At 43.8% G+C, this 26,703-nt stretch overlaps 1 protein-coding gene across 1 annotated transcript; it reads right to left on the minus strand.

The window, feature by feature from the left end:
* Nucleotides 1-513: 513 nt before the first annotated feature.
* CLDN2 (claudin 2) lies at nt 514-10,580 on the minus strand. The gene is made up of 2 exons (XM_049873161.1): nt 10,409-10,580; nt 514-3,293 (listed from the first exon to the last, which is right to left on the minus strand). Exon 2 carries the CDS (start codon nt 3,109-3,111, stop codon nt 2,419-2,421), a length of 693 nt encoding a protein of 230 aa, XP_049729118.1. The 5' UTR covers nt 3,112-3,293; nt 10,409-10,580; the 3' UTR covers nt 514-2,418.
* Nucleotides 10,581-26,703: the final 16,123 nt, after the last annotated feature.

Genomic DNA, 26,703 nt, shown 5'->3' on the forward strand with positions numbered 1-26,703 from the left:
CACCTTCCTTATAACGGTGTTTCAGAGGATGAAAGAAATAAATGAATACAGATTTAGTAAATAAATTTAATCAAGCAATTATTGTGAAAAGGCGGGCGTCCTGGGCAAGATGAGATGGTTAGAGTTTCCAGAAGGAAGGTGGACAGCTTGCTTTCTTAATGTTTTCCAGTAAAGGTTGGGATTTTCTATCCACCCCAAAACAAAAACCAAACCAAACCCATTGCTATCGAGTCAATTCCGACTCATAGTGATCCTATAGGACAGAGTAGGACTGCCCCATAGGGTTTCCAAGGAGTGCCTGGTGAATTTGAACTGCCTACCTTTTGGTTAGCAGCCATTCCTCTTAACCACTGTACCACCAGGGCTCCTTCTATCCACCCAGTGGAGAGAAATTCCATCTTTCATCCTACTCTCCCCTTAGCCCAATTCCCTCCAGTCACACCTACCCTGTCTGGAACCCTTTGAATCAATGAAACAGTTTACTCAATCAACAATTGTTTATTGATCACCTATGTATGCTCAGCACTCTTACAGACAGTCTAGAGGATACAGACAGGTCTAAGATATGTCCCCTGCCCTCCAGAAATTTACAATCTACTTATTAGATCAGATAGACACACAGGAAAAATAACTATCAATCAAAAATTGTGAATGATAAGCATCAAATAAGTGATTTATACGTTGAGGGCAGGAGAAGAGAGGGGTAGGGAAAGGATGGAGTGGTCAGAGAAAGCTTCTTGAAGGTGGTGCTGAGCAAATTCTCCAAACATGAGGAGGACTGACAGGTGGTTGGGAGAATAGCTTGAGCATAGGTAAGAGGTGGAAATGTGAAAGTCATGTTAGCAACAATGAATCGGCCCCTTCTGCTGGCATGAGATATTGGGAGGGGTACTGGAGTTTGTTTAAAAGCTAGTCATGCTCAGGCTAGTGAGGGAAAAATGCCCTTGGCTTGTTTATGACCCCCTCACCCAGAGGAATTGGAGCATTTTCAGACTTTAGAGCTGGAACTGTCTGCCTGGGAACCGTTCTCTACTCTCCTACCTCAACTGCAATTCCAGGCAGCAGCCCAACTATCACTCAGATCATGGGCACAGCACCTTGAGCATGAGTATCTTACGCTGGAACTCTTGGATGCTAAAAGGTCTTGTGAAGATATGGTGGAGGAGTGTGATGTGTGACAGGGGACCCACCTAGTGCTGTGGTCTTTCAGAGGCTCTGTAGTGCTCTGTGGGTAGACACCGGGTGGCCTGATCTCAGCCTTTGGGCTGATTTTCCATTAGGCTTCCAGGCTCTCTGAGGGGCTGCCTCTTTCTGGTTCAACAGAAGCACCCACTGGAGCCACCACACATGTCTACCCAGCTTCTTAGATACCAAAGTTCTTATTCTTTCTCAGCCCACGTCAAGAAGAAGTGGTATCTTCCTCAGTCTCCACCAGCTTCTGTGCTGTCGTCCCCCAGCTCAAGGACCATTTCTAGAAAAACTGGTTTCCTGTCCTTAAAGAAACCATTGTCTAGGGCTCTTAGTTTGTCATTTAGGCGGGAGAAAAGGTTAAGTGCCCCAGAGGGAGGAAAGAGCTTCAGTGAAAGTTGGGGCTGCAGCTTCTGAGGCCGTTCCTCAGTGGAATCAGAGTCTTTAGCTTTCCACCATATCTTCTTTCCTTGTGCTTTCCTCTAGCCCTCGGTGGAGTCTGATCCCTGACCTGGGAGTGTGAGAGAATTCTGGGAAATGTCCTGGACAGTGGTTCTGGTCTTTTTTGGCTCCAGGCTGCCTTCCCTCCCTCTCATCATGCACCCAGTTCCTCTCTGTTTCCTGGATGCCGTGGGATGACTTTATTTCAGTTCAAGCACGAACTAGTCTGGACACTGGAGTCGTAATAGAGTGGAATGAAGGCTCCAGGGCCCAATCAGTTTCTTTGGAGGGAGGCTTGAGAAGGAGGTTAGAACAGTGCCTATAAAGCCACCACTCCTCCTTCTCCCCACCCTCAGCAATGGCTAAGAGCTAACTTCAGCCAGAGGGAGGGTCTTTGATCACAGAGAAGGTCAGTCAGTGGAACGTAATTAGTGGGTTTTTGGATGCATTCCCATGTAAACAAAAAGGGCAGAGGGCAGTCTCTGGAGGCCTGACCTAAGGTAAAGGGGTAGGGTTTGGAGTTGAGGGTTGGGGGTTCAGGGCGGGAGGTGAGGGGCAAGATGAGAAAAACAGAAAGCCTGGCTTGGCAGTCATCCTTGACAATTCAACCTGCATGCTGCCACACCAGCTCCCTTTTCTGCCTTCGCTTGATCCGATGACCACAGTCAGTCTATCCTCAGCAGCACCTTCTGACATGATCCAGCAGCAATGTCCCTCACCTGTGGCTCTGGGGGACTGTCCATTGGCTTTCACAGACCCAGCCACCCCCCAGCTCTGGCCCCTGTCTCTTCACACATACCCTGTCAGGCTGTAGGAGTTGAATTCACTCTTGATTTTGGGTGGTTGACCAGGTCTTGGAGAGCTCCTGGTGGCAAGGGGCTGGGCCTGGTAGGCATCGTAGTAGTTGGAACGGTTTCCCTGGGATGAGCAAGAAAAGCAGAGGATGATTCCAGCTACCAAGGAGAACAGGGAGGAAATAATGCCCAAGTAGAGTGCTTCTCCAATCTCAAATTTCATGCTGTCAGGCACCAGTGGGGAGTAGAAGTCCCGCAGGATCCCATGAAGATTCCACACAACAGGGATGAAGCCCAGGAGGCCTCCAAGGATAAAGAAGACTCCACCCACTACCGCCACTCTGTCTTTGGCTCGGGAGTCCTGGCAGAACACTGTGCATCTCATGCCCACCACAGAGATAATGCAGGCCAGCGAAGAGATTGCACTGGAGGTTACCATCATAGCCTGGGCGGCCTGGATGTCAGACGGTAGGCCTAGAAGAGTGCTGTAGATGTCACACTGGGTGATGCCTGTGCTGTGAGTGGCACATTCCATCCAGAGGCCCTTGGAGAAGCCAACTGCTGTCACAATGCTGGCACCGACGTAAGAACTTGTTCGCCAGCTGGGGAGCAGCATGGCAATCAAGGTGCCCAACAGTCCCAGAAGACCCAAGATGTAGCCCACAAGTTGGAGGCCAAGAGAGGCCATGGCAGACGTCTTAATAGAAGTATCTTCAGGGCCTGCTCGCTCGTCTTCTGGCTGAAGCGTCTTACTCCTTGGATCCCAGCCTCTAATCCCTCATTTCAGAGTGTCTCCCCAGGCTGACTTCTCTCCTCCTTACAAGTGTCTGTGGGTGGCCACAAACAGGCTCAAGAAGGCATCTAGAAGACCTAAAAAAAAAAAATCCATAAACCGGATTAAATATTGACCAGAAGCTTATGAGAAACCAGAAAATGCTGGATGCCTTTTGACCTTTGTTATCTTTAAAAAATAACACGAGAAAGAAAAAAAAAAAAAACTTTGAAAGTGGAGCCAAAATGTCATCGCCTCCTGCGTAGGCACATGCCTTAGGTTGGCAGTCAGACAAAACCAGGGGCCAGACAAGTGGCTGGTTTCCCAGAAGGTGGTGATGGCAGTGGCGGTTGCGGTTGTGGTAGCTGTGCTAACTCCAGGTCTGGCACCAGCTGTATCTCCAAAACCTGTTGCTTAACACATTGCCCAAGAACAGTGCTACAGGGCCCCTCCAGAGCAGACTGAGGCAAAATTCCAGAGCATTGGGTCAGGAGGAACAGGTCCTAGGATACTACTTTGGACTCCAGCTTGTTAGAAGCCTCTTACATCTCCAAGGGCCTAGATAGCACTGGCCTAAAGCTGGGTCAGTCTGCCATAATAGAAATCTACTCCAGGGAAGTCTGGGATGGGCAACAAAGCCTTTTGTCCACAGCTCTGAGAGTTCAGTTCCTCCCAATCTTACCCAAATGCCCCCGCCCCCAGGCTAGCCTAAGGCTTTCTGTATGCATAACATACCCAGACATTTCCTGTTTAGTCCCCACTAGCCCTAGGCCTCTCAGATGATGTGGGAGGATTCTGGAGCAAAGGTTGTTCTAGAGCCTGGAGAGAGTCCTGCAATTACCTGGGCCATCTATCAGAGGCATTAGGGCAGACAGAGGAAAGGAAACCCCTAGAACAGAGGGCTTTGTGAGAGGCAAGCATTCGAGCCAATCATTTGGAATCAAAGCTGTCCTGGATTTTGCAGTGTTCAGGGAGTTTGCACTCCTGCCATTCTTGCCAAGGTTCAGGACACAAAGGGCCAAGGGCACATCCTTGTCCCTACCCTTTACAAGACCCACCAACCCACTAATTCTTCATTCCACCACAATCCAGCTCTTCCGTTTTAGCCTTCCTCAAGATTTCTCTTTCCCTGTGCATCTCTTAAATATGAGTATTCCTCAGAAGTCCATCCCTTTCTCAATCGGCACTGTCCCTGAGTGGTCTCATCTGCTACTATGACTTAATCTGCCACCCACCCACTGACGTTTCCAAATCTGTATTTCTAGTATAGACCTTCCTCCTGAGCTTCAAGACTGATAGATCAATTATCTATTAAAAATATCTACTAAAAAAAAATATCTACTTAGAATTCTCAAATTCGACATGTTCACAAGAGAACGCATCACCTCCCCATTGCCACCCTCCCCAAACAGTTCTTCCCTGGGCTCCCTGTGTCACTGAATGATACCTCTACCCATTCTACTGTGCTGGACCAAAAATCCTGGAAGCGGCCCCTGACACCTCTCTCTCCCTTACCCCTCACAACCTACGTCCCACCAATTCTGCCTCTTGAATAGAGCTCTAATCTCTTACTCCCTTCTCCCCATCCCCATAACAATTTCCCTAGTTCAGGGCTTCACCATCCTCTCTCACCTGGACTAGAGCAACAGCTTCCTACGGGTCTTGCTCCCAATCTTCCCTCCTCCAATTCATCCTCCACACTGTTGCCAAGGTTATGTTTCGACACATTACTCTGATCAAATCACTTCTCTACATGAAACACTCCAGTGGCTCCCCATCACCTAAAGGATAAAATTCTAACTTGTTTGCACTCCCATGATTTCTCAAGCTTCATCTCTTGCCATCCTCCTCCTCCCTTACTCTTGCAGAACTTAGTTAATTTTATTTCCTCAGTCATGTCATGTTACCTTTCGCTTACAACCATGAATGCAGGCTGTTCCTTCTATGCAGAATTCCCTGCCTCCATTTCTTCCTCTGGTTAAATCTTTCTTATCCTTTAAGGCTCAGCGCAGATGCTCCTTACTCTAGCCTGAGTCAGATACCCCTCTGTGTGTTCCCATGGTATCTTGTGTTTACTTGTCTCTGCCATAGTAACTTACAATAATAATAGCAACTACTTATATAGTGCTTCCTATGTAACCATTGGAGTCTGTGGTGGTGTAAACTGTTACTGTGCTCAGTTGCTAACTGAAAGGTTGCTGGTTTGAATCTACCCAGAGCACCTCAGAAAAAAGGTCTGGTGATCTACTTCCATAAAATCAGCCATTGAAAACCCTATGGAGCACAGTTCTACTCTGACACACATGGGGTTGCCATGAGTAGGAAACTACTTAACGGCAACTGGTACTGGTATTGGCATGGAAGCATTACAAGCTCTTTGCACATGTAAACTCATTTAATCATCACGGCATTCTTTGTGATGTTGTCGTTGTTGACGTTAGGTGCCGTCCAGTCGGTTCCGACTCACAGCGACCCTATGCACAACAGAACGAAACACTGTCCGATCCTGAGCCATCCTTACAATCGTTGTTACACTTGAGCTCATTGTTGCAGCTACTGTGTCAATCCACCTCGTTGAGGGTCTTCCTCTTTTCCGCTGACCCTGTACTCTGCCAAGCATGATGTCCTTCTCCAGGGACTGATCCATCCCTTTGTGATAGTTACTATAAGTCCCTTATTGGACTATATTGCAATTATGTATTTAAATTCTTATTCTTCTCTGTTAGTCTGTGAGCTCATTGAAGACAGGGACTATCTTATTCATCTCTTTATCTCACATGCCTTGAATGGTGCTTTACCCAGAGCAGGTATTCAAAATGTATTCTTAATGAATGAATAAAAGTGGCCAAGAGGTCTGAATATAGCTACAAGATGTGGACTTTCTAAATGAGTCAATTACACTTCAGTGTAAGGGACCAGAGCTAGTCAATGTTGGGAAAGAATATTGAGAGAGGGGTGGAGGAATCAGAGGAAAAGGCGGGAAAATAAGGAGAGAGAGAGACAATCAGAGAAAGAGTGAGAGTTTCACCAATTTACATGTATATGCATTTGTCTCTCCAACCAGATTCTAAGTAATTTGAGGATGGAAACCGTATATTAAAACTTTTGTTGTGCCTCTGCAGCAATGGGCACATGTTTGATGGTCACCCTGGTGGCGCAGTGGTTAAGCATTTGGCTGTTAACCAAAAGGTTGGTGGTTCGAATCCACCAGCCGCTCCTTGGAAACCCTACGAAGCAGTTCTATCCTGTCCTACAGGGTCGCTATGAGTTGGAATCAACTGGCTGGTGATGGATTTTTGGTTTTTATTCACCAGCGATGGATATGACAATGCCAATGTTGATGCAAAGCAGTATGGAGTGAGAGCCAATAAACATTTGACGGGGGTGGGGGGGTGGGGGGGGAGTGGGAAGGAGACTTAGTTTGAATATCAGCTCTGTCATTTACCAGTTATGACACTGAGCAAATCCCTTCTGGGCATCGGTTTTCTTGTCACTAAACTAGGCACAACTATACCTATCCTGAATACCTCGTGACTGTGCATCTCAGCAGGTTCTTCAGTGCTGTTTGCCAATTCTGCTACTTCTTCCTGGTGAGCATGCCCCTGGTGACTGCTTCAAGTATTCACCACTCTTTTTTGACCTCCCTACTCTACCTCCTCCCTATCTAGCTATTACCCTATCTTGATCATTCTCTTTGCAGCCAAGATTCTGAAACAAGCCATTTGATATTGATGTCTCTACTTCTTTAGCCTTCCAGTCACTGCTCTGCTCAGTTCTCTGCAGTCTAATTTCTGCCATTAGCGCACAACTGAAAAGGTTCTCACCAAGGCCGTCAACAATTTTCTTGTAATAAATCCCAATGGCCATATTTCTGTCATCTCACCTTGTCACTCTCCTTCACAAAATGGCCTTCTCCTTGTTTTCTGTAACACCACTTGAAGTTTTCCCTGCTCCTCAAAATGATTCTTCTAGATCTCCTTTGTAAGTTCCGCTTCTTCTGCCCACCCTTTAAATCTGACTATTCCATCCAGGAAGGACCTCTGGTGGCACAGTGGTTAAAGCACTTGGCTGCTACCCTAAAGGTCAATGGTTCAAACCCACTAGGCACCCCGTGGGAGAAAAATCTGGCAGTCTGCTTCTGTAAAGATTTACAGCCTTGGAAACCCTATGGGGAAGTTCTACTCTGTCCTACAGGATCACTCTGAGTTGGAATTGACTTGATGACAATGGATTTTTTTGTTTGTGTGTGTGTGTGCGCGCTTCCCTCCAGGGTTTCAGCTAGACTTTTCTTCTTACTCTTCACATTCTCCATAGGTGATCCCATCCACTCCATCTCTATGCCAATGACTCCTGAATCCATATCTCTGGCACAGATCTATCCCCTAAACTCAAGATTTGTATACTCAAGAGCATTTGGAATGGCTCCACCTGCATGTTTTCATGGCACCTTAAACTCAACATTTGCGAAGCTGAAATCTTCTGTCTACTCCTCTCCCTACCCCCAAACTACACCTCATACAATGTTCCCTATCTCAGTGATATCATCATCTATACAATAACCCAAGCCAGTCATCTTCTTGACTTCCCTCCCCACATATGATCAATTATGAAGATCTACCTTCAATCCATCCACTTCTTGCTGCCTCTTCTGTCCAAACCTTAATTCAAACTATGCAAGCATTATCTCTTTTCTAGGTGGAAATCTTATGGTCACCTCAACTATGCCTCTCTAATTCTACACTTGGCCCACCCTTCAATCAATTATCTACCCAGTAGTCAAGGATCTTTCTAAAATGGAAATCAAATGATAACTTCCACCCCACCCTGTTGCCATGATTAAAAGACTTAAGGAGTTCTTTATTTCAGGATAAAGTTCAAATTCTGGAGCACAGGAAACCAAGAAAGGCCTCTACTGTCTAGCCTCCAATTATCTTCCCATGCTCATCTCTCACTATTAACCTCCACCTCCAGGCTCTGTGCTCTTATACACTCATATGCTGTAGCCACCTTTAGGCACTTTAATTTTTCTGAATTTGACTTTCTCTCTGTCTCCAAGTCCTTAAGCACGGTATTCTATCATTCACCATTTGCTTGACTAATTTCTAGTTATCCTTCAGGACTCACCCTCTCCTTTAAACCTTCCTTGGACACCACTTACCACTTAGACTGGGTTAAATATTTTTCCTTTCTACTTTCTATCGATATTTGGGCTTTCAGTGAGAGTTAGTGAGCTACCATGATGTTTTCAAGGGAAAGATCTCCTGTCTCCTAGAGACACAACTTCTGTCCCAGCCTTCTTGGAATGGCAGAAGAAGAGCCCAGCTTGAGTTTCATGGAATCAACAGTGGCCCCTAGAGGAGAGTGTCTCTCTGGAGACAGTCTTGATTCATGTGTTCCTTCTAAGCAGAGAAGTATTTTGGGGCAGAGAGGGGCAGGGTCAAGAAAACTCCATCACTGAGGCCTAGAATCTCTAAAAAATCTGACTTGTCAGAGCCTAGCAGAAAGAACAAGTTGTTTGAGTTTATTCGTTAAGAGAAACGGCCCATGGGGTCAGCTTTCAGCCAGGATTAGGAAGGCAGAGGGGTAGGCAAAATAGCAAATGGTTGGGTGGTGGGTCAGACTAGATAGATTCTGCTTTTGTCTGATGAGCAGTAGACATGAGGGCAGACAGGGTTTAGGTAAAGGCTCCTGACCTGAGAATCAAAAGACCTAGTTTTTTGTCCCAATTCTGCCTCTAACCTGTTGAGGAAGTCCCATAACTTCTCCATCCAGGCCCTTGCTCATCTCCAAGCTTTTGAGTCTTAACATAATGGGGGCATGAAGCAACTTTGACAAATATAGAAGACTGAGCAACTATTATTAGAAGCAGGCAGCTTTTAACGAAACTCTTCTTTTTTAAAGGATCCTCCTAGAAGCCAAGCCCTGGCTGCTTTGGAGGAATACAGAAACTTGGCCATGCCAGCTGAATTTGTCTTCTGGGCATGGGGCCAACAAACTCCATGGTCCAAGGGCTGGGCAAGAAGGCCCGACTTAGGATCCTTACCTAATCTTCCTTAAGGGAGGGATTGGAATGGCAGGAGAGGATTAAGAGGGTCAAAGACTAACAGCAGCTCCTGAATTAACTCCCTCACATCTGGGCACTTGCCTTGTTATTCTCCCCATCTCTTGCACCAAGAGTTTTGTGCATGGTACCCCTTTTGGGGGGGCATCCTCAAAAGAGTGATTGAGGCAGGACACATGAGCTCTCAGGCCCAAAGTATGACCTGATATGGCCTCCTAGGGGTGATGGAGACCACCACGGTCCTGTCAGCTTCATTTCTCCATTCCTTGCTCTCACAGCCCCTCAGAGGAATATAAGAAAATTGCTCCCCTCCCGGCACCTTACCCCCAGCTACTAAGGCCTCTAGTAACTGGCAAAGCCCTACTTTCTGGAAAGTTTGTCCTTGGAGCAGTTCACCTTTCCTTCTGCGTCAGTTGATTAATGACAGCTCAGGGGCTTGCAACTGGATTTCAAGATTTCCTAATTGCTATAAAAAGAAGTTTATTTCTGTCTTGGTCATCAAAGTAAAGCACATTCACATTAGAACACTGGAAATCACAGAAAAGAATTTAGAAAACAAAAACCGCCTACAATCTCCCCAGCTAGAACTGCTGTTGTTTTAGTTCTACCTCTATTTTCCAAAGATAATAACGTCTCAATCCAAAGAAGGAATTTCTAATGACAGACTGACAAACTAGTGAAGAAGAGTTATTTAAGAACTTGAAGAGGAGACTTTATGACCTCCCTCAAAAATACACCTTCTGCTCACTCCCTGAGTTGAGGAAGGTGCTGGAGTTGGCTGTAAGGGAGCACACCTTCTAGTCCTCCTGGGCCCCTCACAGCTAGGCAGAGGGGTAAACTGTAGCTCCTTCCCTCCTATCCTTTTACCTCAACCCTTTTGCCCCATACAGCTCCAGCCAGGAATTTTCTTCTGATTTGGAGGGTGCTTTCTCTGGCCCTGTAGTTTCAAAGACTGGAACTGTTGTGATAGTTTGATGAAGCAAATACCACCAACCCAAGTGCTGCCTCAATATCCTCTCTTGTGCCTTCACTCAGAAACCCATGGTGGCCCAGCCTGACTTCACCATAGGCCAAATTGATAGCAACTAAGGAGGAAGGGCCCGCCTAGGTTAACTTAAAAAGCAGCAAATAAATCAGTATTGACATACTTACAAAGCAGTTCTTTCATAGAGCTTTGGTGGAGGAGATGCCCCTTGAGAAGGAGGAAGGGATGCTGAGGGAATGGAGCGAGTTGGGAAGGGCTCCAGGCTGAGGTGATAAAGGATTTCTAATTGTTAACCAGAGCTTTGCAAAATCCATCTGCAAATCTGAGCCTTGGGTCAGAGACTTATTATAGATCAGAACTAAACTCCTGGAGGCTGTGGAAGATTGAGGTAATTTAAAAAAAAAAAAAAGGTTTGGTGGGTTTTGTGTTTTTCTTGTCAAAAACTCCAGCTGGGCTTTTGTGTTGTGACCTCTGTGAGCCCAGGAGAGGCCTTTGGGAGGGATTTTGGCCCAGGGAGGAATTCGGAACATTCCAGCTTTGGGGTTAGTGAGAGGAGGGGGCTCTGTTATGCCCACTAGGTGTCCCTGGCTATTGGCCCTGAGGCCCAGCAGGGAGTAAGCCTCATAAACACAGCCCTGGTGAGCAAGTGCAGGAGCAGTCCTGCACTGCAGCCCTGAACTGCGTACAGCCCCTAGGCCTCTTTCTCCAAGCCGTATTCTCCAAGAAGCTCCGTGCCTTATTCTCTGCCTCCAGATTGACCCAAGGCACAAGGGCAAACATGTGTACTGTAGCCTCACACTATGGTGGGTCAAAGAACAGATTCCTACAAAGTGAGAGTAAGGCAGCCATGATAATGGTGAGCCTCTCCTTTGTACTGCACACAGCAGCACCATATTTTATTTTATTTGAGTCTCCCAAAAGTTCTATGGGGTATAGCACAATGTCTGGGTTTCTCTTCAAATGGGGGGGAAAAAACTTTCTTGTTTTTTCTGACTAGAAAAATACTAGATGCTATTGCAACAACAATTGCAAAGAATTCAGAAAATAAAGTATAAAGAAGAGACTAAATGAAACAAAAAAAAAACCGAATCCATTGCCGTCAAGTCGATTCCAACTCATTGTGACCCTGTAGGACAGAGTAGAACTGCTGTATAGAGTTTCCAAGAAGTGGCTGGGTGGATTCGAACTGCTGACCTTTTCATTAGCAGCCGTAGTTCACCATAGCTCTTAACCACTGCACCACCAGGGCTCCACAGAAGAGACTAGAGGTCCTCATAATACCACCAGACAGAGATAACTACTTGTAACATTTTGATGTACTGTGGAATATATCAATAGAACTTTTTTTTTTTTTACAAAACTGAATTACAATATACCTATAATTCTGTAACCTATGATTTCCAAATAATATGTCACGGGCCTGTTTCCATATCAGTAAGAAACAGATCTGCATCATTCCGTATGGCTGCATTGTATTGTATTGTATAGCAATACAATCGATTTAATCATTAATGGTTAGACATTTTTTGTTATTTCCATTTTTTCACTATTATAACCTAGAATCTTTGCACACAATACTGACAAATTGCCTCGAATAGAATTGCTAGTTCAAACAGTATGCAAAGAATATTGTAAAGTCGAAGAGTAAAGGCTAATAAATACGACATATTAAAAATTAGGGCAGCCATTATGATTTCCAAATAAGGAAACCTAGGCCCAAAGAGATGAAATGAATTAATTACCCAGCGTCTCAAGCAGTAATAGTTAGATATGAAATGCAGGTCTCTACATGTCTAGTTCAATAAACTTTTCTATGTACCACATTGACTCTCTCCCAAGAATTCCCACATAAAGTGCTAAGGATAATGGCTACTATTCATCTAACACTTTCTAGATGCCAGACACTGTGCTGAGGGTTTCCATATACACCGTGCTGAGGGTTTTCATATACATTGTCTCACTGAGCAAGTGCAGAGCAGAGCCAGGTTTGGGCACCAACCCTGACCAACTTTGGCACTTGGTTCTTAATTATTATGTTCTACTCCCTTTTGTGAGTAATAGAAAAGCAAATATTCAAATTCGTTGCCTGGGGTGAATTCAGTGATTCAAATCAGAAATCGTCCTTCTTTCCAAGGTGGCTCATCTCTGCTTTTGTAGGTGTCAGTGGGGCACTGACCACATGGCAGTGCTCCTCAGTAGGGATCTTCCCAGGGTGCTTCCCCTTGACAAGCAGTCACAAGCAAAAAGAGAAGCCATGTCTGAGGTCAGGCCTGGGGAGTCTTTAGTTATGAAAGCAAGAAAAGCTGAACTGGATGGGAAGGATACCAAGTGTTATAGATTGAATACCACCCCCCCAAAATTTGCGTTGTAAATCCTAACCTCTATGCCTGTGATTATAACCCCATTTCAGAATGGATTGTCTTTGTTAAGTTAATGAGGTAAGACGAGTGTAGGGTGAATCTTGTCTTGAGCCAATTTCTTTTGAGATATAAAAGAGAATAAACAAGCAAGCAAGAAAAGCAGAGATGGCGGAAGAGAGATGCCAAGCCACATGAAGATTGCCCAGGAGCAGAAGCTAAAAGAGACAAAGACCTTCTTCCAGAGCCAACAGAGAAAGAAAGCCTTCCCCTAGAGCCGACACCATGAATTCAGACTTTTAACCTCCTGAACTGTAAGAAAATAAATTTCTGTTTGTTAAAGCCATTCACTTGTAGTATTTCAGGTATAGCAGCACTTTTTGATAACCAAGACAGAATTTGGTACCGGAAGAGTGATGTGCTGCTCTAACAGATACCCAAAAGGTGGAAGCCGTTTTGGAAATGGGTAATGGGTAGAGGCTGGAAGAGTTTTAAGGTGCCTAATGGTTAAAGCCTAGATTGCCTTGAAGAGACTGTTGGTAGAATTGTGGATGTCAAAGGCAATTCAGGTGAGGGCTCAGAAGGAAGTGAGAAGAGCTATAGAGAAAGTCTCTGTCTTCTTAGAGAACGGAATGTTGCCAGAAATGTGGATATTAAATATGCTTCTTGTGAGGCTTTGAAATAAAATGATGAACATGTGATTGGACAATGGAGGAAGGGCAATGCTTTTTATGCAGTGGCAAAGAACTTGTCTGAATTCTGTTCAAATATTTGGTGGAAGGTAGAACTTGTAAGTGGTGAACTTGGATATCTGGCTGAGAAGATCTCTAAGCAAGATTTTAAAGGGGCTGTGTGGTTTCTCCTTGCTGCTTATAGTAAAATGCCAGAGGAAAGAGATGGACTTAAAAATGAACTGTGCAAAATGAAAACAAAACTTAAAGATTTGGAAAATTCTTTTGGACAAACTAAGGACATGTGCCCTAAAATGATCACCAAAGACTTGGTGACTCAATCTTTTGTTAAGGAGATTAATCCTGTGACTGATGGATCTAACCAACTGCCACAGCAGAACACCCATCAGCTTAGAATGAAGGGGATAGAGATAGGACAAAAGGAAAGGAAACTGTCTGCCTCTTGGAATTCTACATGCAGGAAACAAGTCAAAGGAGTTACATCTGTTGTCCTCCAAGAAAAGGACCATCCCTGGAGCATCTCAGCGATCAGCAGAACTGTTGGAAGGAGCATGGAAAGCAAGGCCTTCTTGGTTTCAAAGGGTAGGGCCACGGTTTCCTGGATCTCCAAGTGTGGGACCACAGCCTCCTAGGTTTTCAAGAGTCAGATCTTCGCCAACTGGGTTCCACCAACTCAGTTCTGTAGTGTGAGGTGAGGCTACCATTAAGGTGTGCCAGGGGGATGAGGCTGCAGCCCAAGGCTGAGGGACAGGGCTGCCAAGCCCAAGTGGCAGAAGAACAGGGCCTGCTGGCACCAAGGGGATGGGGTTGCCACTCAGATAGTGTAGGATAATGGGGCCACCCAGAGCTAATGGAGCAGAGTTGCCATCCTAGTGGGCCTGGAGAGGGTCTAAAGCCCAGAGCCAAGATGTCTCCATCCAGAATCCAGAGAGTGTGACCAATACTCAGAGTCTGGAGGGCAGGGCCATTGCCCAGATGGTCTAGAGAACACAGGATTCTTTTCAGGCCTTGAGAGCTAATATAAAGTGCTCTGCTTGGTTTTGAACTTGCTTGGTGCCCGTTATCCCTTATTTTCCTGCAATTTCTCCCGTTTGTAATGGGGATGTCTACTTTGTGCCTGTTCCACCACTGTACTTTGGAAACAGATAACTTGTAGTCTAGATTTCATAGGTTCACAGATGAAAAGGAATTTTGCCCCACATGGAATACACCTGAAGTCTCACCCATATTTGATTTAGACAATTCAGAGGATGAGATTTTGGAGTTGATTTAAGACTTTTGAGATGATGTGATGGGGTGAATGTGTTTTGCATGTGGCAAGGACATGAATTCAGGGGAGCCAAAGGGTGGAATGTTATGGATTGAATTGTGTCCCCCAAAATGTGTTGTAAATCCTAAGGTCTATGCCTACGGTTATGATCCCATTTGGGAATGTGTTGTCTTTGTTATGTTAATGAGGTAGGATGAGTGTAGGATGAATCTTGAGATAATCTCTTTGGAGATACAAGAGATTAAACAAGCAAGCAAGAGAAGCAGAGACGGGGGAAGAGAGATTCCACACTACATGAAGATCACCCAGGAACAGAAGCTAAAAGAGGAAAAGACCTTCTTCCAGAGCCGAAAGAGAAAGCCTTCCCCTAGAGCCACACCCTGAATCTGGACTTCTAGCCTTCCAAACTGTGAGAAAATAAATTTCTATTTGTTAAAGCCATCCACTTGTGGTATTTCTGCTATGGCAGTACTAGATAACTAAGACACCAGGCTAATCCTCTAAGCAGCTGTGTCAAATCTCTCCATTTTCCTTCTCCAGGCTTCACTCAGCCGCCCCCCACCCCAAGACTGGAATAATGAATGTGAAAGTATTTAGACAAGTGGGAAATGCTGAGTGAATGCAAGGTATTAGAGTTGGTAGGAGAGGTATAAAGGGACACCTTATAAGCCCACAATGACTCTGTGAAATTGAGAATAGGAAAAAGCAGAATATTTGGGAGGAGTGCCAGGGCGGATGAGGGCACCGTGTTGGCAGGATGTGGTTACCAGGTTGGCAATAATTCAAGGACTAGGTTCTAACACTATGTTTCCTAAAGGTTGGCACCATCAGATCCTTGTGGAATCATGCCAAAGACTATGGACTCCTCAGGGTTCAGCCTTGGAGGCTCCTTGGTAATCACTCTGTCAAGACCCCTGCTGAAAGCCAGAGAGCCTATGTAGGTGGGGGCATTGAGAAAGGTCTGAAAGAAGAGAGGAGAGAATAGCAGTCTGAGAAAGTCAATATATGGTTGAGGAGAGGAGTGAGCAGTGAGAGAATGAAGGGAGAAGAGTAAGGGCCTGGGAAGAGAAGAGGGAGGAGAGGGATCTTTGAGGAAGAAAATCTTAGGAGAGGTCTGTTTAAAGCAAGGTCTCAAGGGAGAGTGAGGAGGTAGGGCTATGAAAAGAGTCTGGAAGGAGAAATAAGAGGGATTCTAGGGGTAAAGTCCCCCACGTGTCTGTCAGTTTGTCATACTGTGGGGGCTCGTGTGTTGCTGTGATGCTGGAAGCTATGCCACCGGTGTTCAGATACCAGCAGGGTCACCCATGGAGGACAGGTTTCAGCTGAGCTTCCAGACTAAGACAGACTAGGAAGAATGGCCCGGCAGTCTACTTCTGAAAAACATTAGCCAGTGAAAACCTTAAGAATAGCAGCGGAACATTGTCTGATATAGTGCTGGAAGATGAGCCCCCCAGGTTGGAAGGCACTCAAAAGATGACTGGGGAAGAGCTGCCTCCTCAAAGTAGAGTCGATCTTAATGACGTGGCTGGAGTAAAGCTTTTGGGACCTTCATTTGCTGATGTGGCATGACTCAAAATGAGAAGAAACAGCTGCAAACATCCATTAATAATCAGAACCTGGAATGTACGAGGGATGAATATGGGAAAATTGGAAATGGTCAAAAATGAAATGGAACACATAAACATCGATATCCTAGGCATTAGTGAGCTGAAATGGACTGGTATGGGCCATTTGGAATCGGACAATCGTATAGTCTACTATGCTGGGAATGACAACTCAAAGAGGAATGGTGTTGCATTCATCGTCAAAAAAAACTTATCAAGATCTATCCTGAAGTGCAACACTGTCAGTGATAGGATAATATCCATACGCCTACAAGGAAGACCAGTTAATACGACTATTATTCAAATTTACGCACCAACCACTAGGGCCAAAGATGAAGAAATAGAAGATTTTTATCAGCTGCTGCAGTCTGAAATTGATCCAACATGCAATCAAGATGCACTGATAATTACTGGCGATTGGAATGTGAAAGTTGGAAACAAAGAAGGACCAGTAGTTGGAAAATATGGCCTTGGTGATAGAAACAATGCCGGAGATCGAAAGATAGAATTTTGCAAGACCAATGACTTCTTCATTACAAATACCTTCTTTCACCAACAGAAACGGTGACTATACTCATGGACCTCACCAGATGGAACACACAGAAATCAAATTGACTACATCTGTGGAAAGAGACGATGGAAAAGCTCAATATCATCAGTCAGAACAAGACCAGGGGCCGACTGTGGAATGGACCATCAATTGCTCATATGCAAGTTCAAGCGGAAACTGAAGAAAATCAGAGCAAGTCCACGAGAGCCAAAATATGACCTTGAATATATCCCACCTGAATTTAGAGACCATCTGAAGAATAGATTTGACGCGTTGAACACTAGTGACCAAAGACCAGACGAGTTGTGGAACGACATCAAAGACATCATCCATGAAGAAAGCAAGAGGTCACTGAAAAGACAGGAAAGAAAGAAAAGACCAAGGTGGATGTCAGAGGAGACTCTGAAACTTGCTCTTGAGCGTCGAGCAGCTAAAGCAAAAGGAAGAATTCATGAAGTAGAAGAACTGAACAGAAGATTTCAAAGGGCCTCTCGAGAAAACAAAATCAAGTATTATAATGACATGTGCAAAGAGCTGGAGATAGAAAACCAAAATGGAAGAACATGTTCGGCGTTTCTCAAGCCGAAAGAACGGAAGAAAAAATTCAAGCCTCGAATTGCAATAGTGAAGGATTCCATGAAGAAAATATTAAACGATGCAGGAAGCATCAAAAGAAGATGGAAGGAATACACAGAGACATTATACCAAAAAGAATTAGCCAATATTCAACCATTTCAAGAGGTGGCATATGATCAGGAACCGATGGTACTGAAGGAGGAAGTCCAAGCTGCTCTGAAGGCTTTGGCGAAAAACAAGGCTCCAGGAATTGATGGAATGTCAATTGAGATGTTTCAACAAATAGATGCAGCGCTGGAGGTGCTCACTCGTCTATGCCAAGAAATATGGAAGACAGCTTCCTGGCCAACTGACTGGAAGAGATCCATATTTATGCCTATTCCCAAGAAAGGTGATCCAACTGAATGTGGAAATTATAGAACAATATCATTAATATCACCCGCAAGCAAAATTCTGCTGAAGATCATTCAAAAACGGCTGCAGCAGTATATCGACAGGGAACTGCCAGAAATTCAGGCCAGTTTCAGAAGAGGATGTGGAACCAGGGATATCATTGATGATGTCAGATGGATCCTGGCCGAAAGCAGAGAATACCAGAAGGATGTTTACCTGTGTTTTATTGACTATGCAAAGGCATTTGACTGTTTGGATCATCACAAACTATGGATAACACTGTGAAGCATGGGAATTCCAGAACACTTAATTGTGCTCATGAGGAACCTTTACATGTATCAAGAGGCGGTTGTTCAGATGGAACAAGGGGATACTGATCTGTTTCAAGTCAGGAAAGGTGTGCATCAGGGTTGTATTCTTTCACCATACCTATTTAATCTGTATGCTGAACAAATAATCCGAGAAGCTGGACTATATGAAGAAGAACGGGGCATCAAGATTGGAGGAAGACTCATTAACAACCCTGCATTATGCAGATGACACAACCTTGCTTTCTGAAAGTGAAGAGGACTTGAAGCACTTACTAATGAAGATCAAAGACCACAGCCTTCAGTATGGATTACACCTCAACAGAAAGAAAACAAAAATCCTCACAACTCGACCAATGAGCAACATCATGATAAACGGAGAAAAGCTTGAAGTTGTCAAGGATTTCATTTTACTTGGATCCACAATCAACAGCCATGGAAGCAGCAGTCAAGAAATCAAAAGACGCATTGCATTGGGCAAATCTGCTGCAAAGGACCTCTTCAAAGTGTTGAAGAGCAAAGATGTCACCCTGAAGACTAAGGTGCACCTGACCCAAGCCATGGTATTTTCAATCAGAGCATATGCATGTGAAAGCTGGACAATGAATAAGGAAGACTGAAGAAGAGTTGATGCCTTTGAATTGTGGCGTTGGCGAAGAATATTGAATATACCATGGACTGTCAAAAGAACAAACAAATCTGTCTTAGAAGAAGTACAACCAGAATGCTCCTTAGAAGCAAGGACGGCGAGACTGCGTCTTACATACTTTGGACATGTCATCAGGAAGGATCAGTCCCTGGAGAAGGACATCATGCTTGGCAGAGTACAGGGTCAGCGGAAACGAGGAAGACCCTCAGGGAGGTGGATTGACACAGTGGCTGCAACAACGGGCTCAAGCATAACAACGATTGTAAGGATGGCTCAGGACTGGGCAGTGTTTCGTTCTGTTGTGCATAGGGTTGCTATGAGTCGGAACTGACTCGACGGCATCTAACAACAACAACAAGGGGTAAAGTGATATGGAGGAGCGGTATCTGGGGAAGGAAGTTAGGGTCTAGCAGAAAGAGGTTTGGGGACATTCCATCCCTACCGCTCCATCAAACCAAGATGTTCTTGTCAAGGTTACCAGTGGCCTCCATGTCACTAAATCCAATGGCCACTTTTCAGTCTCTAACTTCCTTGACTTCTATTGAGCATTCAATGCCCCTGATCACTTTCCTGTTCTTGAAACACTTTCTTCTCTTCAGCCATTGTGATACAGCACTTCCATGGTTGTCCTCCTATCTCTCTGGCTACTTCTTCATTGGCTACCCCTCTACCAGATCTATACTTATGGGTGTTCCTCAGGACCCTGACCTAGGACCTCTTCTCAGTCTGCTTTCCCACTCTCAAGAAGTCTCATTTATTCCCTATGGTTTCAATTATATATACTCTGATGACTTTCAAATCTCTATTTTCAGCCCAGACACCCCCCTGTGAGCTTCAGACCTGTATATACTGACATCTCCATTTGGATATATCAATGGCATCTCAAACTCTACATGTCCAAAATTGTATCTTTGATTCCACTTCAAATTACAACTAATCCTCCCTTAGTTTTCTTCATTTGAGAAAGCCAAGTGTTTAAGCCAGAAACCTTGGCATTAGCCTTAATTTCGCTTTTCTCTTTCTCTGACCCATCACACCCTGTCGCATCTCATCTTTAAGTCCTTCAAATTCTACCTCCAAATTAGCTCTCTCATCTATCCACTGGTTTCCACCTCTAACTCCACCAGCATCATCTCTCACCTGCACACTGCAATAGCCTCCTAACTGATTCTTCTGCTTCCACTCTTGGCTTTCTATGGTCCATTCTCCACACGGCAACTCTGCATGATGTGGCCTCCCACCAACTCTTCAAATTTTCTTCTCCTCACTCATTACACTCCCCACTGGCCTCCTTTCAGTTTCTCAAACTTGCCGTGCCTTCCCTCACCTCTAGGCCTTTACAAGTTCTGTTACTTCTGCCTGTAACATTTTCGGGACCTTATTTCACCCCACGTTCAGCTGGTATTGTCTGAAAAATGGATCCTTCAGGTCCCAGCTTAGGCATTGCTTCTTATAGGAAATCTGCCCTGAACCCAGCTCCATCTGCAGTCTTAGTTTGGTGTTCCTCCTCTGTGCTCCCCAAACACCTTGCTATCCCACCCTTATCATCCTGGGTTGTATTTGCTATTTCTTTTCTGTCTCCACTACTTTACTGTGAATGCCTGGATGATTTGGCTTTAATTTTGCCATATTCATCACTCTATTCTACAATCTAATACAGTGATCAGCACATTAAAGAAAAAATGGAGGGAGGCAGAACCAAGATGGCAGAATGGACAGACACTTCCGCCGAGCCCTCTTTACAACAAAGACCCGAAAAAACAAGTGAAATGAGTATAATTATGACAAGCTAGGAGCCCTGAACATGAAAGGCAAGCTTGGAAAACAAACTGAGGGGCAGGGAGAGGAAGAGATGGTTCAGAAGCGGAGAGGAGTTACCGGACCTGAATCTCAGGGAGCCCTCAGGCACCATTCCTGGGAGCAGTGGTGGCAGGCTGGTACTTGCGTTCGGCCACAGTTTCCTCAGGGAGAAGCAGCCAGCCACACAGCCTACTCACACCCCCGGAACCAGAGAAAAACTGTGCTCTTGGCAAAAGCTAAGTACTTGCGTTTATTTTACCGTCTCTCCCTGACCGCCCCCCCACCCTTGCTCCCAAGCTGGCTTCAGTGGCTGGCTTCCCTGGGCCTGAGATAGGCACTGTTGAGCACCTAGAGCCGTCCTCCGGGCCTGGGAGAAGGAATAAATTTGCAACTGGGGGAAAAGATAATTTGCCAGCTCCACTAACTGGGGGAGCTCAGGACAGAAGCAGCTCCTGTCCAGGCATAAACGGTCCATGGACTTTGAGTACCTTTCCCCTCTGCATGGGCCTGTGTGGTCCTATTTCAGGAGAATAGGCCCTTGTTGGCGGACTCCAATGGTTTCAGCTGTTTGGTGGAGAGGTGGGTGTTTGATGTTTGACATTGCTTTGCCTATTAAACAGGGTCCTCACATACCCACATCAGGGGCCTAAGGACTGGTAGCTCCACTCTGTTCACCCAGCCACCTGCAACAGGGGTCCAAGGATAACTGGTATCTCCCAGTCCTTACAACCAAAAACATTGGATGCCCGTGGTCCATCTGCAGAACACACCCACCTGTACACTCTAGGGAACAGGGACACTTTTTCCTCAGAGACACATGGGGAATGATTCTCAGCCCATTGCCTTGTTCAGAGTGTGACCCCCTGCTGCAACCAGATACTGGTGCCTACACCAATCACCCCTGCTCCTCTAAGACTGTAGGGCAGAGCCTGTACCACGCACTTGATGATCAGCTACCTGGGCACCTGAGAGGAACTCATATGAGAAAAGTGGATGGACTCCTAGACTGATATAGCTGATAACAGCTCTAGCCATCTGGGGACAGGACATCAGAGCTCCAAAGGTGAAAACAATCAAGCTAGCTCACTTAAGCAACCCATTTGGGCATATCAAAACAAAACAAAGCAAGAAGCTACGACACAGTAAGCAAACATAAAATAAACGAATACAATAACTTATAGATGGCTCAGAGACAACAGTCCATATCAAGTCACATAAAGAAACAGACCATGATCGCCTCAACAACCTCTCAAAACAAAGAATCCAGGGATCTTCTAGATGAAAGTGCATTCTTGGAATTACCAGAGGCAGAATATAAAAGATTAATATACAGAACCCTTCAGGACATCAGAAAGGAAATGAGGCAATACGCAGAACAAGCCAAGGAACACACAGACAAAGCAATTGAAGAAATTAAAAAGATTATTCAGGAACATAATGAAAAATTTAATAAGCTGGGAAAATCCATAGACAGACAGCAATCAGAAATTCAGAAGATTAACAATAAAATCACAGAAGTAGACAATGCAATAGAAAGTCACAGAAGCAGAATTGAGCAAGTGGAAGGTACAATTTGTAAACTTGAAGATAAAGCACTTGGCACTAATATATTTGAAGAAAAATCAGATAAAAGAATTTAAAAAAATGAAGAAACCTTAAGAATCATGTGGGACTCTATCAAGAGAAATAACCTACGAGTGATTGGACTACCAGAACAGGGAGGGATAACAGAAAATGCAGAGAGAAGTGTTGAAGATTTGTTGGCAGAAAACTTCCCTGATATTGTGAAAGATGAGAAGATATCTATCCAAGATGCTCATCGAACTCCACATAAGGTAGATGTTAAAAGAAAGTTACCAAAACATATCATAATCAAATTTGCCAAAACCAAAGATAAGAGAGAATTTTAAGAACAGCTAGGGATAAATGAAAAGTCACCTACAAAGGAGAGCCAATAAGAATAAGCTCGAATGACTCAGCAGAAACCATGCAGGCAAGGAGGCAATGGGATGACTTATATAAAAAATTGAAAGAAAAAAATTGTCAGCCAAGAATCATACATCCAGCAAAACCGTCTCTCAAATATGAAGGTGAAATTAGGACATTTCCAGATAAACAGAAGTTTAGGGAATTTGTAAAAACCAAACCAAAACTACAAGAAGTACTAAAGGGAGTTCTTTTGTTAGAAAATTAATAGTATCAGGTATCAGCCCAAGACTAGAACACTGGGCAGAGCAATCAGAAGTCAACCCAGACAGGGAAATCAAAAAAATAAATCAAGATAAAAAAATGCTCAAAACAAGGTAACAGCAATGTCATTATGTAAAAGAAGACAACATTAAAACAATAAAGACGCACTAAGAAATGTAGTCATAGATCTTCCATATGGAGAGGAAGATAAGGTGATACAAAGACTAAAAGTTAGGTTTAAATTTAGAAAAATAGGGGTAAATAATAAGGTAACCACAAAGGAGACAAACTATCCTACACCTCAAAATAAAATACAAGAAAAAAATAGAGACTCAGCAGAAACGAAATCAACAACAACAAATATGAGGAAAGGACAATATATAAAGATAATCTTCTTAGCACATAAAATTAAGTGGGTAAAAGAAACCGTCAACAACAACACACACACACACACACAAAGGAAACAATGGCCAGGGAAACGTTACTAATAGCAGCGAAACATCTGATATAGTGCTGGAAGATGAGCCCCTTAGGTTGACGACTGGAGAGAGCTGCCTCTACAAAGTATTGGCCATTTTGAATCAGACAATCATATGGTCTACTATGCCGGGAATGACAAACCGAAGAGGAATGGTGTTGCGTTCATCGTCAAAAAGACTACTTCAAAATCTATGCTGAAGTACAACGCTGTCAGTGATAGGATAATATTCATACACCTACAAGGAAGATCAGTTAATACGACTATTATTCAAATTTATGTACCAACCACTAATGCCAAAGGTGAGGAAATTAAGATTTTTACCAACTTCTGCAGTCTGAAATTGATCAAACATGCAGTCAAGATGCACTGATAATTACTGGTGATTGGAATGCAAAAGTTGGAGACGAAGAAGGATTGGTAGTTGGAAAATATGGCCTTGGTCATAGAAATGATGCCAGAGATTTTGCAAGACCAATGACTTCTTCATTGCAAATACCTTTTTTCAACATCATAAATTGCGACTATACACGTGGACCTCACCAGATGGAATACACAGGAATCAAATCGACTATATCTATGGAAAGAGACGATGGAAAAGCTCAATATCATCAGTCAGAACAAGGCCAGGGAATGACTGTGGAGCAGACCATCAATTGCTCACATGGAGGTTCAAGTTGAAGCTGAAGAAAATTAGAACAAGTCCACAAGAGCCAAAGTATGACTTTGAGTATATCCCACCTGAATTTGGAGACCATCTCAAGAATAGATTTGACACATTTGACACTAATGACCGAAGACAAGATGAGTTGTGGGAAGACATCAAGAACAATTACGCGAAGAAAGCGTGGTGAAAGGGAAGCTGTGGATTGATCGTTAAAAAGCCTGGGAAGAAAGAAAAGACCAAAATGTATGTCAGAAGAGATTCTGAAACTTGCTCTTGAACATAGAGTAGCTACAGTGAAAGGAAGAAATGATGAAGTGAAAGGGCTGAACAGAATATTTCAAAATGCAGCTCAAGAAGACAAAGTAAAAATATTGTAATGAAATGTGCAGAAACCTGGAGTTAAAAAACCAAAAGGGAAGGACATACTCAAGCTGAAAGAACTGAAACCTCGAGTTGTAATTTTGAAGGATTCTATGGGCAAAACACTGAATGATGCAGGAAGCATTAAAAGAGGATGGGAGGAATACGCAGTCACTGTACCAAAAGAGAACTGGTCAACATTCAACCATTTCAGGAGGTACCATATGATAAAGAACTACTGGTATTAAAGGAAGAATTCCAAGCTGCACTGAAGGCAATAGTGAAAAACAAGGCTCCAGGAATTGACAGAATACCAACTGGGATGTTTCAACAAATGGATGCAGCACTGGAAGTGTTCACTCGTCTATGCCAAGAAATTTGGAAGACAGCTACCTGGCCAACTGACCGGAAGAGATCTATATTTATGCCTATTCCCAAGACAGGTGATCAAACTGAATGCATGTTATCAGGAGGGACCAGTCCCTGGAGAAGGACATCATGCTTGGTAAAGTAGAGGATCAGAGAAGAAGAGGAAGACCCTCAGTGAGATGAATTGACGCAGTGCCTGCAACAATGGGCTAAAACATATCGAGGATTGTGAGGATGGCACAGGACCGGGCAGTGTTTCGTTCTGTTGTACATAGGGTCACTGTGAGTCAGAACTGACTCCACAGCACCTAACAACAACAGATGCACCACAGAATTGATGGAATTGCACTGATAAAAGAGTGTAGTGAAAGGGAAGCCGTGGATTGATCAGGGAGGTGAAGATTTTGGCAGCAGAGGAAGAAGAGGCAGAATAAGTCTGGAATGTAAATGTCAGGGAAGAAGAGTATCTCTGGGAGGAGAGAGATGAGAAGGGTCTGTGAAGACGCACCTGAGAGGCAAGAGCAAGTAAAAAAAAAAAGTTTGGGAGGAAATATATATGAAGATCTAGGAAGAAAGGAATGGAACAGTGGGTCCCAAACACAAATGCCAGACTTTTATGAAGGAAGGAGGTGGGTGATGGAGGAATCACCAAAAAGAGGAAATTAAGGACAATGTAGTAAAATTTTTAAAAATTAATTACAGCTTTTTCAACTTATTGGACTGTCTATAATTCTAAGATTTTTATTTTTTAATAGTTGGTATTAAAGCTTTTTAATATAAAATATGAGATGATAATATTTTTAATGCCCTCATTTATAGGAATAAAAGTTGGCAATCACCTGTCAATCCCCTCCATTTTTTTAATTTTGAAATTGCTCTGGTCCATGAAATCCTAAAATGGAAATAACTGGGAAGAGAACATTATAGGTAATGGATCTCAAAATTTTTGGTCTCAGTACCACTTTACATTCCTAAAAATTATTAGGAAACAACCTAAATGTCCTTCAACTAGTTAATGGATAAACTGTGATATGCTCATACGGGGAATACTACTCAGCAATAAAAAGAACTGGGCTATTTACACGTGCATCTACACGGATGAATCTCAAATGTATTACGGTGAGTGAAAGAAGACATATTCAAAAGGCTACTTGCTGTACTTTTATGCAAATAACATGCATGTTGTTTTTTTTTTTTTTTTTGCCAACTGCACCCTCCTCCCTGGCCCCCCGAGATATTTTTGTGAGTACTATGTTCATTTTTTACAGCAGCACGTAAAAAATATTGGCATAGTGAGCTTACCAAAATACCTGGGGTGGGGAGGCGCAGTTGACAAAAAAAAAAAAAAAAAATAGAATGAACACATTATTTACATAAAAATATGGTAGTGTATGATTCCATTTATTTGATATTCTCAAAATGATAAAACTGTAAGGATACAGAACAAATTAGTAGCTGCGAGGGGATGGGAGTAGGGGAAGGGGGAAGACGAGAATGTCAGAGGTGATGGAACTGTGATGGTTGTTACCAGATGTCTTAGTCGTCTAATGTTACTCTGACAGAAATAACCACAAGAGAATGGCTTTAACAAAGAAAAGTTCATTCTCTCACAGGCTAGTAGGTTACAAGTCCAAATTCCAGGCATCAGCTCCAGGGGAAGGCTTTCTCTTTCTGCCAACTCTTGTCATCAACCTTCCCCTGGTCGAGGAGCTTCTCAGGTGCAGGGACCCCGGGGTCCAAAGGACGAGCTCTGCTCCCGGTGCTGCCTTCTTGGTGGTATGAGGTCCCCCACTCCCTGCTCGCTTCTCTTTTTTATATCTTAAAAGAGATTGGCTTAAGACACAATCTAATCTTGTAGATCTCAACAACATAACTGCCGGTAATCCATCTCACTAACATCATAGTGATAAGATTTACAACACACAGGAAAATCACATCAGATGACAAAATGGTGGACAATCCCACAATGATGGGAATCATGGCCTAGCCAAATTGATACACATATTTTTGGGGGACACAGTTCAATACATGACAGCCGACTCCATGCATTTGTCCAAAGTCATAGAACTGTACACCAAAAGAATGAATTTCATTCATCCTTGCCATTTTGTCACAAAGAATATTAAAAAGACGTGTATGTAAATTTAAAAAACAAATAAAATATAATAGTTATAAAATATCGAGGACACCAAAGGACTT

The sequence above is a fragment of the Elephas maximus genome, chromosome X (genome assembly GCF_024166365.1).
Source record: "Elephas maximus indicus isolate mEleMax1 chromosome X, mEleMax1 primary haplotype, whole genome shotgun sequence".
Classification (NCBI taxonomy): domain Eukaryota; kingdom Metazoa; phylum Chordata; class Mammalia; order Proboscidea; family Elephantidae; genus Elephas; species Elephas maximus.